The 18,117-nt window shown below is 43.7% G+C and overlaps 1 protein-coding gene across 2 annotated transcripts in view; it reads left to right on the forward strand.

Moving 5' to 3' along the window:
- Window positions 1-18,117, forward strand: part of GRK5 (G protein-coupled receptor kinase 5) — a 153,477-nt gene that overhangs the window by 102,982 nt on the left and 32,378 nt on the right. For both annotated transcript variants that reach the window (XM_074545308.1, XM_026795218.2), the window contains one exon: window positions 17,322-17,422. In XM_074545308.1, the coding sequence (XP_074401409.1) occupies window positions 17,322-17,422 (101 nt within the window). The remainder of the gene's footprint in view (window positions 1-17,321; window positions 17,423-18,117) is intronic.

Consider the following 18,117-nt stretch of genomic DNA (forward strand, 5'->3'; position numbering starts at 1 on the left):
GGGACAGGCTGCTCTGGGACCAACCCTTCTGGGGGGGTTACAATCATTTCCTGACCACATTTCACCTTTGCTGCACAAGTCACTGCCAGTAAGCAGTAAACATCCAGCTTCAAACACAAGAGCAGCTCCAAACACAAGAGCCATCCTGGGATTTTTCCTAAGTTGCTTTCGTAAGAGTCATCAAAGACGTACAACTGCTGCTTCAACTATTTTACAAAAGTAATACATTTGACCTTCAGGAGAATTAATCACATTTTTGGCAGATGTCTTTCTAGAGGGTTTAAGTGGTACAATATGTTTTGGAGGTGCAGGGGCAGAGCAGACCACTCTTTTTCCACTCAGTCATTTTCCTACAATAAACTTTGATGCATACTTTCAGTTATCTCAGGCTGCATTTTGGGATCTGGTTTCATTTACTGGGCCTGGCTAGTTTCATGTGCAGCCATTGAGCACTGCCAGTAGGAGTTCCTGCTGCCCATTCATTAGGGGCACGAAGTTCCACTGCTTTTAAAATCCACCAAAATGACCTTTTGTCTTAAAATTCCTGTCAACAGAGCAACAAACTCTGAGGGAAAATATTTCCCACTGCTCCAGCTCCCATCTGGAAGGGGAGAAAGGCATTTTGCTGATAGCAGAGCTAGTAAAATGAGGGGAGGATAGCATTGCTTCACTTCAGCCAGTCTTGCTGCAGGTTTCCAAAAGCCCTTCACTGCTGTCCAGTGGCTCTCCTGCCATCCATGGTGCAGCCAGAAGCACATGGAATAATTTAGTGAATGTGCAGTGAAGACTAAGCTGAAAACTGCTGCTTCTTCATCAACAAAGAAGAGTGGTGTTGCAAGAAGGAAAAATACTGGGACTCCAGAGCTGGAGTTTCCATTCTCTGCCGTGCCCTGGACTTCTTATTTGACCTGTGTACCTGGTTTCTCAGTATGTAAAATTGGCACAGCATATTTACAGTCTGCCCTGAGACTTTTCTGGTATTTGCAAGTTACCTTAACAGCTCTGAGCAGAAGGAAACTGGATGATCTCCAGTGGTCCCTTCCAGCATCACCCGTTCTGTGATCCTGTGAAACACAGAGCTGCCCTTCTTCACTTGTAATCTAAAACTGCCTCCCTGCTGGTGGTGCTTTAATGTCTGCATTGGTCTTGCTGCACTTTTGTTCCTTAATGAGAAACTTCTGCTTCTTCCAGGGATGTGGAAACCCTGCATAGCAGAAAATGCTTCCTGGAGGCAAGGGTGACTGTGCTGTAACAATGGGTTGGATACTAGACTTTCTGATAGGTGTCCCATGCAATGAATACTTAAAAAAACAGCGAAAGGCCTGGATTGATTTAATTTCATTTTAGATACCTAACTAAGGTAGTCAGGTTAGGAGTGCAGATGGCCTACTGTCCTTTCTTGTCAAGAAAGAGAAATAAGTATCTCCAAAGGACACATTAGAAGTCAATGATTGAAAGGACTGATGTCTGCAGTCCAAGCAGATGAATCTGGACCCAAAATGTCCTAATAGAATATCATCCTGGCCAGCAAAGAAACCTTCTTTTCATTGGAATCAGCATTTCTCTATTTAATAATCAGTCCCTTGAAAGGTACAAATTGCTACTGTTTCTGGAGTCTTCTGCTTTCAGCTGAAAGCTTCTTTTAAGTAGGTGTGTGTCTGTGCTTCAAAGAACCTGATTGTCTTGATACAAAAAAAGCGTGACATACAGCTTGACTGATAGAATAAAATTACAGGTTTAGTTCTTGGACAGATAATTCAGTCTTATAATGTGAGGAGTGTTTTTCCCAGAGTGCAGGATCAGAAACACAGTGAAAACAAAAAGTAGACTTCTCGCTCTTTAATATTTATAAATGATTTTTAGCTCTTGCTTCGGTTTTTAAAGGGCATACATATTTAACATAAAACGTGTCAGTGTATCACCCTTCCAAAGGGCGCTCATTTGCATAGGGAACATGCACTTTATTTAATAAAACATACACTTCTTGCACAGCAGAAAGCAGGAGAAGGCACTTTCCCAGATGAGCAGGCATCCCAGCAGGACTCCCAGCCCCGTGTGAGTCACAGAGTCACAGCCTGTGAGACGTCTGCCCTGAGGCCACCCAGCAAACCCTGCCCTTGCCAGCATGCTGGAGCAAGGAGGTGCTTTCTCAAGTGATCACAGCTCAGGCTCTCCACAGCTTTGGCATCCTCAACAGCCCCTACCTGCTTGTGGGGAAATTGAAATCTTAGTCCTGGTGGACAAGCAGGTCAGGCTTCCACCGTGTCCCTGACATACGGGCAACAGCAAGTGACAAATCCTGACAAATGCTGGCACCTGGAAGGAAACGTGGGTGGTTTGGGTGGAAGGAAATGTGGGTGGTTTAGGTGGAACGAAACATGAGTGGTTTAGGTGGAAGGGAACGTGGATGGTTTAGGTGGAAGGAAATGTGGGTGGTTTAGGTGGAGGAAACACGGGTGGTTTAGGTGGAAGGAAATGTGGAAGGTTTAGGTGGAAGGAAATGTGGATGGTTTAGGTGGAAGGAAATGTGGAAGGTTTAGGTGGAAGGAAATGTGGATGGTTTAGGTGGAAGGAAACGTGGGTGGTTTAGGCCTCTCAAACAAGAAGTACATAGAACAACCTCCCTAAGGGTGTGATGGAGGCCTTATCGCTGGAGGTTTTCAGGATGCTGTTGGGCACTGCATCATCTCATCTAGACTCCCTTTCCCATGAAATCTTCAAAGGTCCTTTCCATGCTGAGCTGTTCCAGGATCCTGTGTACCCAGGCCCTAGGAAGTCAGCAGCATTCCCTCTCTCTTGCCTGAAGTTCACTGGAACAGCCACATCCAACAGCCTGTTCTGAGCTCTTTGATGGAAGGGAAATGTAAGATCTCCACACTAGGAACACCAAAATATGAGTGTTTTCATGGCTTCTGCAGCAGCTTTGCTTGAGGGGTGAGCAGGAGGGCAAAAAACCCACAGGAAGGGTGTCCTGTAGCTGAGGGAAACATTCTCTGAAGAATTATTCCTCCTCCGTGCACAGGAGCAGCACAATGGTTGTCACACCAGCCAGGCCAAGGTTTCCTGACTAGAGTCTTGCTTCTTTAAAAAAGGCTTTAATAATTTCCATGAAAAAGACACTTAAAGCTGCCTTCTTGACTTCATAAGCCCCTAGGGCAGAAGTCCAAGCCACAGGAAGTCTGAAATTTCTGAGGTTGTGAAATATGATGGTAAAATGAATTGGTCACAAATATTTCTTCCCTGTTTTTTTCCTAATCTCAGCAGTTGAGTGGAAAAGGTTCAGTTTTAGGTCCAGTTCCATCTGTAAATGGCTCCATTGAACTGTTGAATTAAACTGAACCCAACCTGGCTTCATTACCTGACTGCTTCTTGTACTGGAAGAGCAAAGAGATATATTTACCTTTGTACTGCTTTTAAATTAGAGTTTTACGTCTCCATGCAGCATTTTTTCCTTCCTGCCTGACAGCTGCCATGCCTTACTCCACTAAATCACTATCCCACTATTTGCTTTTTCACTGTAAATCACCTTGAGAGACTTGAAGAGACGCTATATAAAACTAAATTGATTTGAAATGGCTCTTAAGACAGTCTCCATATGCCATTATAGTTTATATTTGGACTCAGCTGGGTACTAAAAATGTTACTGAACAGGATGTCTAATGTGTATTGTTATCCCCATTAAAATACTTCACAGAATATGAAGAACAGCAACAACATGAATTTTCTTATCTGAATTCCTGTCCAGTACCCTTTCCTCCAGGAAATGCACAGAATAAAGGCCATGTTTGCACTTTCTTTGCTGCAAGAGGTTGGCTGGGCACAGCAATAACCTCCTTACACCAGTCTGAGGCTATCAGTGGGGATTTTGGTAAACAAAACTATGTCTTTGTTTTTATGAACAATTATAGGATAGGGAAGGGAGGGAAAAGTCCCTTGAAAGGGCCTCTGGCTGATCAGCAGTGCCTGGCCTTCCACTTGTCTACTGGCAAAAATGTGCCCTTCTCTCAAACCAGTTGTTTATGGAGAAGAAAACATCTCCATAAGATGGGTAGATGAAATTAAAATTTCACGAGGCTTTCTGCTGGGCCAGGTCACACGTCTGAGCCAGGCTGCTGCTCACAGACACCTCTCCCATCTCTGTGCACCATCCTCTGATAATTTCCTTTTGGCCATTGCTTTGATCTTGACAATAAGGACCTTTGCCTCTCTCCTTGGGATTTGTTCCCCTCCTTCCCATTTCCAGCTCCAAAATAAATGCAAAGTTCAGCACTTGCGCTTCTGGGTGAGTCATCTTTGCTGATCAGTGAAGTTCCATCTATCACTTCTTAACGATTCTGGCTGAATCCTCAGGTCACACCATACCAAGAATTGGATTCAAGTCCTGAGACCTCTTCCTCTACCTGTTCAGTTTTACTAAATGCCTCCTCGGGAACATGTTATAATTAGTTTTTGGGATGTCCAGAACAAAAGCTGAATGCCACGCAAAGGGAAGCAGTGGTAGATAGAAACATTAAGCTTCTGTAAAGCAATCTGCAGAGTTTAATGCAAGACAGAGGCTCTGTGTTTTGAAAGGTGAGCCTTCAGGGGCTGTTTTCTACATTGTTATCTTTCTCCTGCAAATTCAGCTTATGTCACTTATATCCAGCAAGTCATCTCTGTCCCCCTGTAAGCTCATTATCTTGCTGATAAAAGGCCAGCACAGTATCTCTTTTCACTGGCTGCAGTGGATGGCCCCTTCAGGCTTGGTCTAGGAGTTATCTCCACAGCTAGTTTTCAAATTTTTCTAAACCCTATGCATTTCATTAATGACCCAATTGAAGTAAGCAATGAATGAGGTGCCTGTCTGTCCACAGAGTGTTACATGGGCTCGGGATGGGCCAGAATTATTTACTTGCTCAAAGCGTTATTCACTACGTCCTTTGGGCTCCTATTAGGGGACTTTTCAGGATGCAAAATGCTTAAGCAGAAATCCTGGCATCACTTGAGCCAGGAGAATTTTGCCATTTAATTAATTACCCTGGGACTCTGCCCTTTGCCTCGATGGATTTCTCATCTCCCCTTTCTATTGACTTCACTACTCTACGAGCACCATTTTAGCCAGACATGATAGCATTACTTAGGCCTCTTCTTTGCAGCTCACATAATCAATACATAATCCAGTCTCCAGAGAAATCAATGGATAATTCCTGTTGTTGCTGCAGAGACAGCACGATCAATATCTCTGCTGATCACTGTGTCTGAGCCCAGGAAAGTGCCTTCTCAGTGGGCTCTCTGGAAAAGCTCATCTTTCCCAGGTTCAGTTCTGGGAAAATGTCTGGGTGGCAGAATGGCAACTGTGTTACTCAAATTAATGCTTTCTAGTCAGGATTTATTTTAATAAACGTTTGTCTGCCACTGAGGCCAGGCTGTAATGTAGTGTGGTAGGGAATCTGAAGAATCACAGTGTTGCCTTGATTAGGAGTCCCTTTGCTGTGGTCTCAGGCAAAAAGGCTTTTTTCTCACAGTTTGCTCGAGTCCTATTTCCTCATCCTTTACCCACTGTTTATAATACAAATGTTAGTTAACTAAACACTTACTGAGGGCTTCTGTCTCCTGCAGTGGTGCCAAACTTGCAGGAGAGCCTGTGGAAACTACTTGGAGCCTGCCCTGAGCTGATGATGCTGCCCCAGAATAGGTCCCTGGGTGGTCCCTGTGTCCTGTCCTTGCAATGCCTTTGCTCACACTGGTAGAAGGTCTGGGCTGGAGTCATCACCTCCTTTGGTTTTGTGCTCATCAGAGCTATTGATGCTCTCTTTCTCTTTCCCTGTTCTTCTGGAGAGGTTACACACACACACACCCCCCCCCCCCCCCCCCCAGTGCACATGCCTCCTCACTCTTTGTCATTTTTGGTCAGGAAAAGCACTGGGATGCTTTGCTCATTGAGAAGATGCCTTCTGGCTTCCCTGTGTTTGCTGGAATTGCTCTGACTTGACCCTTTGGACAGTGGAAACTCAATTCCACTAATGGATGTCAGCCACACATGTGAACCTGGCTTCCATCTGCCTGTGAGGCAGGGCAGGCCTCAGGCTGCTCCAGCTCCTCCCAGAGCAGCCAGCCCTTCCAAAGGGACTCTGCAAACAGAGAGCAGATCTGCTCAGGGTTATCTGACAACAGGAAGGCTCTATTTGCCTCCCCTTGGCTAATGAATATGCTAATTATAGTTTCCTCCTCCCTGTTTTGGGGGTCATCTTTTCCCTATCCCCTCTGCATGCCCCTCATGACTTCTATTTGGTTTGTATGGATTATCCAGTGGCCAGGGAAGTTAATTCTGAAAGACTTTCAGGTCCATTCAGCTTTCCCAGAAACTGCCTTTTCTGCCTGAAAACCTTGCTCACATGGGAAAAAAGGAATCAGCCTTTTCCAGCTGTCTGGAACACTGACTTGCAAACCATCCAGGAATCTGCAGGAGATGACTTTTGTGTGTTTGCACAGGATGACATTAAAATAGACCTCTGATGAGTCCAGCCCCTTGCATTCCCAGCACTCAGCCTTGGAGGGAGATGGGTGGGAGACATGGGATGACTCTTTCTGCCCACTGGCTGCAGGGAGCCTGGGCAGGCTCTGAGTGTCTCAGCTTTTAGGTGATTTAAGTGTGATGAGGTGAATTCCATGCTAGGTGTCATGCAGAATACATTAAATTACCTGGCATGGCATATCCACCCAGGTTTCTGGGCACAATTTCTCAATAGTTCAGGAATCCTTTGAAGACCTGACCTATCCAGCCCATCCATTCCCCCACTTGCTGCAGCTTTGCTGGTTCAGTTTCAGATTTCTGGAACTAAAAGTATAATGGATCAACTAATGTCTCCCTGAGCTCAGGATTCCATGTGCTAAACTCAGAAGCAGTAACAGAGAACCCCAACAAAGCAGAGAATCAAGAAGCTCGTGGTGAGAATGGAAGTTAATCATACCTTATTTCTCACCTGGTTCCCTTGTAATAGGAAATTAGGATTCTGGAAAAGCATCTGGAGCCTTCAGCATCTGAGTAGCATCAGAAGAACAGGTCAGGCAAATTCCAGTGAGATGCCTGAGGCTGACACCTTTGGCTGGGAGGATGTAACTAGAAGAATCAGTAAGCTGGTAGACTGTGCTAATTTAACTTGGAACTAGGAATCACAGGGTTTTAAATGTCACAGAAAAAATATATTTCATTTCCTTAAAATATTATTGTAAAAAGTGAGATTTTTTAAAAAGTCTTTTTACAAATTGATTTAGAGATAACCAGCATATTTAAATTGTGGATATGTGACACTTCAAGCTATTAATGTTTATTTTTTTCCCCAGTAATCCAACACACTGAAAAAGTCATTTAACTTGCTTGCCAAACTTTAGCTTGTATTCTAATTTATTTTTTTTAACCAAGTCAGACTCTGACCTGAGTCAAAAAATCAAGCACATAGCAAGTTTATTATCCTTGCACTGATGTTGTTTGTCCAACAAGCAAAAGTGAGGAAGAGTGGAATATGCCACTGCAAACAGCATGTCATTGCCTACAATAAATGTCCTCCCTCCCAGCTCCTTGCAGATGGCTGTTGCCATCTGACTGCTAATGGGTTGTGTGATCCAGGTGATGTGGGAATGCCCTGTTTCCAGCAGTGATTTTGTTTGCCTTCCTGGGTGTTTCCAGTCTGTCTGTGAGTGGGCTCCTGCCTGATGTTTGTTTCATTTGTTTCCTAATTCTTTGCAAGACCTTCCCGGACTCTCTTTTAGATTTTCATTTTTTTCATTCAAGATTTTCCTCAGGATTTTGACTTGCTAATGGATAAAGATGAAGGCAAATTGTGTAGAATTTCCTCTACAAGTGATGGCAAAACATCAGCTCAGTGTGGATCAGGCTTCAGCCTGCAGGGGAAGGGTTACTCCTGTTTACAGCCTTGTGTCTCAGGAGTGAATTCAAGCAGGGATCTGTTTGTTTTCCTGCAAGAAAGCCATTCTGTAACGTTTAGGTTGTAAGTGAGTTTATCTGTTTAGGGGTTGTTGTTTTTTGGGTTTTTTTGTTTTTTTAATGGAACAAATGACATTTGGTTTACCAGAGGAAGCCAAGCTATGACTATTGCAACATAAGGTTGCTTGCTAATGTTTAGGCCATCCATCAGTGCAGGAGGATGTTAAAAGGTAGGAAGGTCCTGATAAGAGGCTGGACACTGGATGTTGTCCAGACCTATTAAGCACATGTGACAAGGGAAAAAAAACTTCCTGAGAAGAGAAGCTTTCAGAATTGTCCTGTCATGTTTGCTGCTAGTAATAGTGGGAATACATTGTTCTCCCAAAAAGCTGTATCAAATATCTGGCTGCTTGTAGCCATGGCCCTGTTGGGTTGCTGACAAAAGTGGTTCTGTGACACTCCAAAGGATTGTGAGCAGCCTCACTGTGGGGTGGACAGAAAATCCTGCTTGATATAAACCTGCTCTTCTCTGTTCCTTAAGCTGCCCTCCTCATCCTGCTGACAGGTTATGTCATCTGTTTCCATCCTTTAATCTGGGTGCAAAATGCTTTTAAGGCAGAAAAAGGGCAACAACAAACCAAGCAAAACTTTCCCTTCCCCTGCTTTAAAAACAAATTTATTTAAAACTATTTCAGCTGGCTGATTTATGAGCACCCCTCCACCAATAAACCTATTGTCTACAGAAAGGAGGAAAAATGTGTTTCTTTGGTGAAGAAACCTCTATGAGCATGTCTACAGAAAGGAGGAAAAAATGTGTTTCTTTGGTGAAGAAACCTCTATGAGCATGTTTCTAAAGAATCATTTTAAAAGTATGGCTAGGGAAGGACTAGGGTTTGAAGATCCAGGAAAATATTCTGCAAGCACTTCTTGTGAGGCCCAATTTCTCACTAATTGAAGTCAAAAGCATATCTTCTGTGCTGACCAGTTTAGAGCCATAAAATAAGCTGTACCAAAAACCCTGTCACTGGTTGGGATTGTGGTGAGTGTTTCTGTTTAATTGAAGAGTATAAAGTCTGCAGCTGATTCACTGGACTTGCAAAAGGAGATGATGAAGCAACTAAATGTTGTCTCATGGGACAATTTGTTATTTCAAAATTACTTTCTATGGGGCTTTGGGTGTTTAAGCTCTGGTCACCAATAGGAGCCAGGAAGAATTTTCTCCTTCTTGAGTCTAGGCAGCCTTTTCCTTTGTTGCTCCGAAACTCCTGTTGTGGTTAGGCCCCCAGATTTCTCTGAATCAAACAAGTCAACATTCCAAGGAAACCACACTTTGGATAGAAGAGCTGTGTGTAGGAAGCATGTTGACTCACACCACTTGCATGGCAGTTGCTTGTTTGCCACTATCAGGAGCACAAATGCGGTTTCTAGAAAGGAGCAGCTACAAAAATGTCTGCTGAGAAGAGGAAAAACAAGGTACAGCCAGATAGCAGGCCCTGTTGCTGACTAACAGGAGGGCCAAAAAATAATTCATATGCTTCCTATGCACCTGTCAGAAGGGAAACCTCAGAGGCGGCTGTTTCCCAAGGAAAGGCACAGTTCTAGACTGCAGCTTGTATCCCAGCTTCAAAGAGGAAGGATGCTGGGAACCCAGGGAGGAAACTTCTCCTTTTTCTGCTGCTGGGCTTGCTGAGGCACAAGAGGCTACCTGAGGAGTCCAGGGCAAGTGGGGGAGCCTGAAGCTGCTCCAGATCGAGCCCCAGAGCTGAGGTGGCCCCTTGTGCAGTATCACTACAACCCCTCCAGGCCAGAACATGCTCAGCTGCTGGCTGAGGGCTCTGCTGCCTCCACTCATTGCATTTCTCTGTGTGTCAACATGTGTTTTGATAGTTTAGCAGCATATGAGGGAAAACAGATTTGTCATGACTCCAGATCAGCTTGCAGCTACAAAACAAACCCCACAGCTGACAGGCACTGATGATTTGCTTCATTCAGATACAGCAAGTGATCCTGCCCTGGGTATTGGGATTGGGCTCAATATTTTCTCTGCCACTGACCCTCTCTGTAATCCTGATGAGGTATTTCATGTCTTTTCCCCCTGGTGGGATTGGTTTGCTTTGGAAGCTCTGGCTCCCATGACATGTCTATAATGCCTGTCACTTTGGGCCCCCATTCTTAGGTGTCATGTCTACACCCTTGTAATAGATAAATTGCTGCTAATAACAGCTGCCTTACATGCTCCACATCCATCCCACTGCCAATTCCTACATCCGTCCTCTCAAAGCAAATATCCTGGAATTATGAATTCCAGGATATTTTGCTTTACTGGTTCTGCTCATACAGACCCAAATGGCTGTGGCAAGGGAAAAAAATAAAAGTAAAGAGAAAATGCAGAAGTTGATTAGTTAAAGTGTTGCAGCTGCTCCTGATGTCAGATTGGCTGTTTACCACACATACAGCTCAGACTGAATAGATAAGATCAGACACAGGGAAAGGCAAAAGAATGTTCCAAGATTTCTTTGTGTAACACCAAAAGGCATCAGGAGACTGCGTGTGCTGTGGCAGTGCTGGGATCCTTTCCCTCACCAGGAATGCCCAGCCTTGGTTTCCCAAAATCTAAATACAACCAAGACATTCCATCTCCTCATCTGCTGCTCTCCTCTGAATTTCTTGATGGGACTCAGTCATCCTAAAGGTCTTTCCCAACCTAAAAGAATTTTGGATTCCCCCTGTCAGTCCCTTCACACTTTCCCTCAGTCAGTCTCTGGCTGCGTGGCTGAAACTTCCCTGGCTGGAGTTTAGAGTGCTGGATAAAGCCAGAATTTCCAGGTTTTTGTGTATGAACTGTTCTTGTCTGATCATGCATCATCTCACACAAAAAAAGTTCATTTTAGCCTGTTTCTGTCATATTTTTGAGGTCTCTACTAGTAGCAAATCTGTGTGGAGATTTTCAAACAGATTATATGTGGAACATTGCTGTCAACATCTGAAAACACACATATCATGAAGACAAATGCTTGGAAGGCAATTTGAGACGCAGCTCAAGAAAAGTTACAGCTTGAACTTTCGTCCATTGACTGAAAGGTTTTTAATTGTTTTAAGCCAGTTCGCTGTGGAATGTTTTCATAACCTGAAACATAACATATGCTGCACGTTATTTATTTTACGCAAGTGACTTTTAAAATAACTCATCGTGTTTCAGTATCAGCTGCATGCCTGAAAGTTGCCAGGAAAGCAGTTGTGTTTGTGACAGAAGTTTGCATCAGGTCTATTCAATCTAAAGAGTGTGGAATCTTTCTGGTTCATATGGCTTCTGTAGTGATGAGCAGTTGTGCTGTAAGACACCTGATGACTCACATCCACTGGCAGGAGCTGGTATGAAATGAAAGCCTGTACTTCTAGGTTTCTATTCTTTATTCACTAATTGCAAGGGACAATTGGACTGATTTGAGGAATCTGAGCATCTCTAGCTTTCATTTATCCCAGTGCGACTTCTTTGATTTCAGTCACAGGTGATGATCAAATCCTCTGCAAAACACATCTCTCAACCTCCTGTGCACCCTTCTGTAAAATATTGTGAGATTGCCACCTAGCTCATGAAGACTTAATCCTGCACTGAAGATTTAATATTCTGACGTTCTTAGATGAAAGTCATTATGTAAGGATGAAGAATTACCTCGGAACTATGGACCTGCTCTGTTTCTTACCAAGTCAGTCTGGCCAAACTCAATGCTTTCCCTTTTTCTGCTCTGAACTTCAGGGATCTGCAAGCCACGTCATTTATTTTTTTAGGAGACAGTGATGATTGAGACAAGTCTTTGAAGCAGGATTGCTAATTTGCAGAAAAGATTCTTATTCCTTTACTCAGAGCTACAGGTTTCCTTTGGTGAGCACTCAGCAAACAAACTCCCTTCCTCATCTGTTCTCATGGCCATGCCATGTGCCTGTGCTTTATGAAGCCCAGTGTTTTGCAAAATCATTGGTACAAAGGACTGGGAAAGGGCTCAAGAGCTTCTTGCGTTGAACAGAGATCAAATACACTTAGATGATCAACAGATGTCTGAGTGCCCTTGGAGGTCTTTCAGACCTTTGAGAACAGATTCCACAATATTCATAGGCCTGTTCTTCTGCTTCCCTGTGTGAAAAATTAGAATAAAAAGCCTTCATATCCAATTAAGTGGATTTCTTCACATCATTCCCCCAGAGCAGACCAGAATATGCAGAATAATTGATCCCTGCCCTTTTTATTAAAAACATTTCTATATTAAAAGACCTTTATCAAGTTTCACCCTTGTTTTTCCAGCCTAAACAGATTCTAAGATTCCTCAATGCTTTCCTCTGGGCTTTTTTTCCTAAGCTTGTTTCCCAACATTCCAGGCACTTGGTGCTCTTGTCAGCTCTCTGTAAGTTTCTCAAATGGTGGTGACCCCAGCTGGACACGTCTTTAGCTGGATCCTCAACACATCCCTCTCAGTCCACTTTGTCATTTGGGCACTTTTCCCACAGGAACACCAGTGTTACCCACAATGAGCCAGCTCTGCCTACGCAGGTTTGTGTTGTGTGTGCATCTGCTCTGGGAGTAACTGGGGACACCTTCCCACCTCACCCCAGCTCCACAAGTGTGAACCCCAGCTGCTGGGCTGCCAGAAAAATGCTCCTGTTCCTTGAAAGTGCAAATCTCTGCTTGCTGCCTGCCTGCTTTCACTCCCACAGGCGTGTAGGCAACGCCTGTAGCGCGCCACGTCTTGACCGAGGTCATGCACAGTAAATGTTGGGAAATATATCTTATCTCATAAGAAAAGCTAGAACAAATGACACGTCTTCATGAAAAAGTAAAAGAGAATCTTCTGAATGCCTCCCTTGGTACTGCCAGCACTTCAGCTTGTTTGCTAAAGAGTTTGATTTGCTGATAGATCCACACAAGGTCGGATCTCCCCCACACAGTCGCAGGGGAAGCACTGAGAGGTGCTGTGAGTGGCATGGCAAACACATAGTGATGACTTTAGGAGAAGGTTTTTTGATGGCTGTGCTGTTCAGTGAACTCAGCAAAGACTGGGTCTTGGAGATCTGGGTGAAATAGCCTGTAGCAAAACTTACAGAGCTGTCAGGAAAGGAGAGGCCACGTTTTAAAGAGTAGCGATGCAACATGACATTCACAATAACAGATGATGGGGAGCCACAGAGCCTGGAAGCTTTCATCTGATCTGAGTCAGACTTTGCTACTCTTCAGTACTCCAGTGGAGTGCCAGGCCATGGGCAGCACCAGATACTGCTGCTGGACAGGGCCCTGCTGGCTTGCAGTCTTTTTGTGGGCACAAACACAAATAACCCTGAGCAAGTGTGAGATGTATCAGCTGTTCTTATGCCATTAATGGAAAGGGAAGAGCATCTGTGAGGAACTCTTTTATAAAGACAGAAAAAAATAAAAGTTTAGAAGAGGAGACTTTTCTCAGGGTGGGCTAATGGCACTCAGAAGTAACTGAAAGAAATATCCATTTCTTGTTTCTCAAATAACCACTAACATGATTCCTAGTCGCATTCTTTTCCTAAAAATTAAATGGGAGAGTATCATAAAACAGAGCTATTTCTATGCCAGCAAAATATTTGTAGAGCGGTTTTCAGTTTCTGGCCATTAAAGAGAAGGTACAGGAGGTAGGAGATTTTGGTTAAAACCTGGTAAAAGTATTGTAGACTTTTGTACTGTTATTAAAATGTCTGATCAACAAGGATAATGTGATGAGAGAAATTTTTGTTGTAGGATCAACTTCAGCACATCCATGTATCTGGTTTCAGTTCCATCAGCTTTAGCCTAGCATTAATCAATTGGTTTGACTGGCATAATTTCTGATTACATTATTGTAAGTGAGATCAAGAATCTCCTTCTTTGCCTTCAGGAAACAGAATAGCCATTAGGGGAAATGTGGAACTATGCTTGTAACTCCCCAGTGTTTTGTTTTGAATGCAAGAAGGTGTAACTGGTTTCTGCAGGTGTTTCTCAAGAGTTAGCAGAATATTCTTTGTCACAAGCTCAGATGTAATGGTCTTAATCACGGTGTATGGCTCTCCTAGCTGCCACAGGACATTTAATATGTTGGAAAAGGTGTCTCTGTTCCCTTGTAAAAGCCAAATTTGCTTTTACAGCCATTGCCCATAATGCAGCAGGAGAATGGTGTTAATAACCATTTCATTGTGGCAGCAGAAATCTTCTGCACCTCTCCAGGGAAGGAGCAACTTTTTCATCTGTAAAAAGGCCCAAGTGTTACCTTTGGAAGCTTTCACTCTTGGGATCCAAAGGCTTCCTTGCACGCATAACCTGTGCTACCTAATGGTTCTCCAGGGGAGCAGAAGTAGGTTGGTGGGTTGGGTTTTGGGCTGTAATTATTTCTGGCTTTGTTTAAACTTCCGAAGGCTGTGGGTATGCACAGCATTCACACAGGGGAAGTGGCAGCCATGGCTGTTTAATGGGAGCAGTGGGGACTGGCAAGTCTCAAGGAGAGTCTCAGGAAGGATCCTACAAAGGCTCCCTGGAGCTGCAGGCATGGTTGGGAAGGGTTGGGCATGTTCTCCCCAGGCATGTGGTGCCCTGAACTCTGTGAGGGGCTGTAGAACAGCACAAAATGTTTTGGTGGGTCTACAGAAGCTTTGGAAATGATCAGCCTTTGGAAAAAAAACCCCAAACCTCTATTCCTTGTTGTAGAAAATGGAGTGGTCTAGGGAGGGGTTTGCACAGCACTCGAAGGCTTTACTCCATCCATGGGGTTTCAGTGAGTTCGTGTCTTTGCCCACCTTGATATTTTTACCTCGCTCAAGTTTGTGCTGAGGGAGTAAAGACTCAGAGGTCAGCAATGAGTGGTTTTGAAAAACCAAGTGGTGACTGTATCTCCCACAAACTTGGAGAGAGGAATCGCAGTTTGTGTCATTTGTAAATGCTTCCCACATTGTCTTACTTACTATTTCTTTTGCTCATTCTTCCCCCCTTTCACTACAAGAATTTAATTTCCTCTTTATGAATAAGAGTTAGCTGATGCTTATAATTTATTTTTAAGTGTACTTTGATCTCAGACAAAGTCTGATGGGATTAGTACTCTAGTAATGTGTCATGGGCATGATCTTCAACACTAACCTCAAGGCAGTTTACCTTCCACTGGGAAATGAACTCCCAATGGGAGATGAAGTTGCCTGGCATGAGTAAGAATCAGGTCACTTGGTCTAAATGACTAATTATGCAGTTTAGTACTTAGCTTTTGGATTCCTGTTTTGACCTCTAAAGGGAGAACAAGTTCCAGATGTACTCAGTAGTAACTTCAGTTAGAGGCCCCGGTACGGATTTTACTGAAGTGCTGCTCCATTCACATCAGAAACACTCCTGGTCCACAGAAGCCCCAAAACTGTGGAGTTCAGGGGTGTTTCTGTTCCCTGTAAATCAGAGGGATGATCATCTTGAAACAGGGTTTGGACCACTGGATTCACACAGCCACCTACCAACCTTAGGCGACCAGTGAGCATGTGTGTGCAAATGTGTATCCACTGAGTGCATAAATTGTAAATTAAGGGTATTCATTCATCTGGTTTCTGGCCAAAATCAACTGAAATACTGCTAATTATTAGGCTTTTGTTCATATCTGAATATTGCTTTAAAAGCCTTTGGTTTAATCTGCTTCCCTGTCTTTCCCCCAGTAGTTTCAGTGCTGTAGGACTGGAAAACAGGAGGTTTTTTTGTTTCATTGCTTCCCTCTTGCCTCTACTCACTCTCTTGAACCAAAACTGGGACTTAGATTTTGTTATGAGCATGTGTAGTTACCTCAGTGGTCACTCAAGCTGACAAAATCTGGCTTTGTCTCAGTCTCTGCCTTTTAGATGTTGACATGAGGGGCTGATCTACCTCTCAAAAAACCATGAGACTTCTTAATTATTAGTAATCTACTCTGTCTGTGATTAAAAGTGAGTGTTCCCTAGATATCTTTTGCTGAGGAAATGGAGGAATATATTGAGGGAACGAGGAAACATTTCAGTGAGGTCAGAGGTGTCCCCAGCACGTTCTGCAGATTGTCTGTCAAGGCTGAGCAGCGAGAGTGCATTGCACAGAGTGCACAGACAGTTCTATAAACCATGTTCCCATTTAAAAACATTCAAGTGGAACAAACTTACTTTTTCATGTCACAACTGGGATCATATTCACATTTCAGTAGTGGGAAGGGAAAGATAAAAGACTTAATTCAGCTCTCAACATGCTGGAGATTTTCTGTGGCTCCACCTCTGCCCCTTCCTCTGTCCTCATTCCCAGTGTTTTTGAACTCTGCCTGCAATGCATTTCAGGGCTTGCCAAGATATCTCTGACTAGGGGTGAGTTAATGAGAACATCTGGCCGGGAATGAGGGATGATGCTCTGTGCCCCACCCACTCAGCACATCTGGTGGCTGTGGGCATGGATGGGGACCTTACTGAGCATTAAGGCTTCTGCAAGGAAAGAGGATTTTACCCTCTATGGCTGAGTTTATTGAAAATACCCAAATCCAATTGGTTACATAAAGAGACTTGCATGTAGATGGGAGAAATAAGTAGGTGCACACATACACACAAATATACACTTTGTAATATAATTACAGTATACAGTCAATGTGTAAGGCTGTGGACTGCCTAAAAATCTGTCATTTTAGATAATTAGTCCCAAAAGTCCTAAACTGGTTAACCATCAAGGCATATTGCAAGAGACCTCTCTTTGGTAAGGTTTGAAGGGTTGAATATACATTCTCTCCAAAGGGAGGAGAGGATGAAAAGAGTGTATGTGGTTGGTTGGCAAAGTTCCTTTCTGAAATTATTATTTTAAAGTTGCTAAATTATTTTTGTCTAAGGAGGAACTAAAGTGTCCAGATACTTTTGTGAACATCTTTTTAATATATAGATAGATGTCAATCTATATCAGTAAGTACCAATGCTCTGCTCTTGTTTTGCTTTGCTGGTAAAAAAAGGAAAAAAAAAAGATGAATTTTTCAGTCAGCACAATGAATCACCCATGAAGTGAAAATACTGGGCAAATTCTCTTTTGTTTAATAGAATGGGCTGTACACAGCTCAGGCCAGCACATTTTTCATGGGATGCAAGGGAGCAGTTCAAAGAATTGGCAAGGAGTGGGTCCTGCATATTCATGAAGCTGGGCAAGGAGGTGAAAGCACCGGAGAAGGCAGAAAAGCAATGTGAGGATAGAGTGGAATGTGGAGCGAGTTGCCACGGTATCCTATTTTACTGCTCTTTGACGTAAAGCTCCTTTGCTTTTACACAACCGCTGGAATTGAATGGAAGCAGCTCGGGGGCATAAATAATGAATGTGCCTCTCACACATTGGGAGAGCAGAACCTGCACCTCGTGGAGGATTTAATGTGCCCCTCTCTTCTCTCCCCAGTCTCCAGCCTATGTTCCCGAAGTCAGTCAAGAACTTATCCAGCAGACAGAGGAGAAACTGGAAAACAGCCCCTGCAAGGAGCTGTTCTCTCCCTGTACAAAGTAAGTATCACACACACCCAAAGATGCCAGGGCTGCAGCCAGCAGCTCGTGGGGAATGGATGTGGCAGGTCGGGAATGTGACATTCCAGCCTGAACCTGAGGCTCACATCTCTGCTCACACTCCTTGAGGCAGAGCTGACAAGCGGTGAAGTCATTTCATCTGAACAAAATGTAATAAATATTTCCATGCCATTATATAGCATGCACACAGGCACTTACTGTTTCAGGTATTTGACAGAGTGTTCCAGCCAAGTAAGCCAGCCGTGGATTTCATGCTGTGTGAAAAGAGCTACAATGATAATGTATCCAAAGAAAACATCTCTGTTTCAAAGTGAATAAAAATTAAGTGGCTATACAGTCCATTTAGACAGAGGAATGTGCAAACTTGCTCTGCATGGCTTTTCCAGAAAATCTTCACCAGGAGAATGGGGCTTTTTTAATTCTTTCTGTCTGCCCGTGGCGTTCAAACCAACGTGCATTATTTCCCCCTTTGCCTGGGAAAAGGCTTATCAGTTTCTGCAGCCATTTGTGCCATTATGTGCTAAAACTCCAGGTATGCAATCTGCCTTTGCAAACCCTGCCCTGAGTGCATCCACACCAGCAGATCATAAACCAATAAAAATATGAAAAGGAGGGCTCGTGGCACGTGGGCCCGTGCGGTTGCTGGCTGAGCGCAGTTTGTTTTCCCTGGGTGA

The sequence above is a fragment of the Zonotrichia albicollis genome, chromosome 7 (genome assembly GCF_047830755.1).
Source record: "Zonotrichia albicollis isolate bZonAlb1 chromosome 7, bZonAlb1.hap1, whole genome shotgun sequence".
NCBI lineage: Eukaryota > Metazoa > Chordata > Aves > Passeriformes > Passerellidae > Zonotrichia > Zonotrichia albicollis.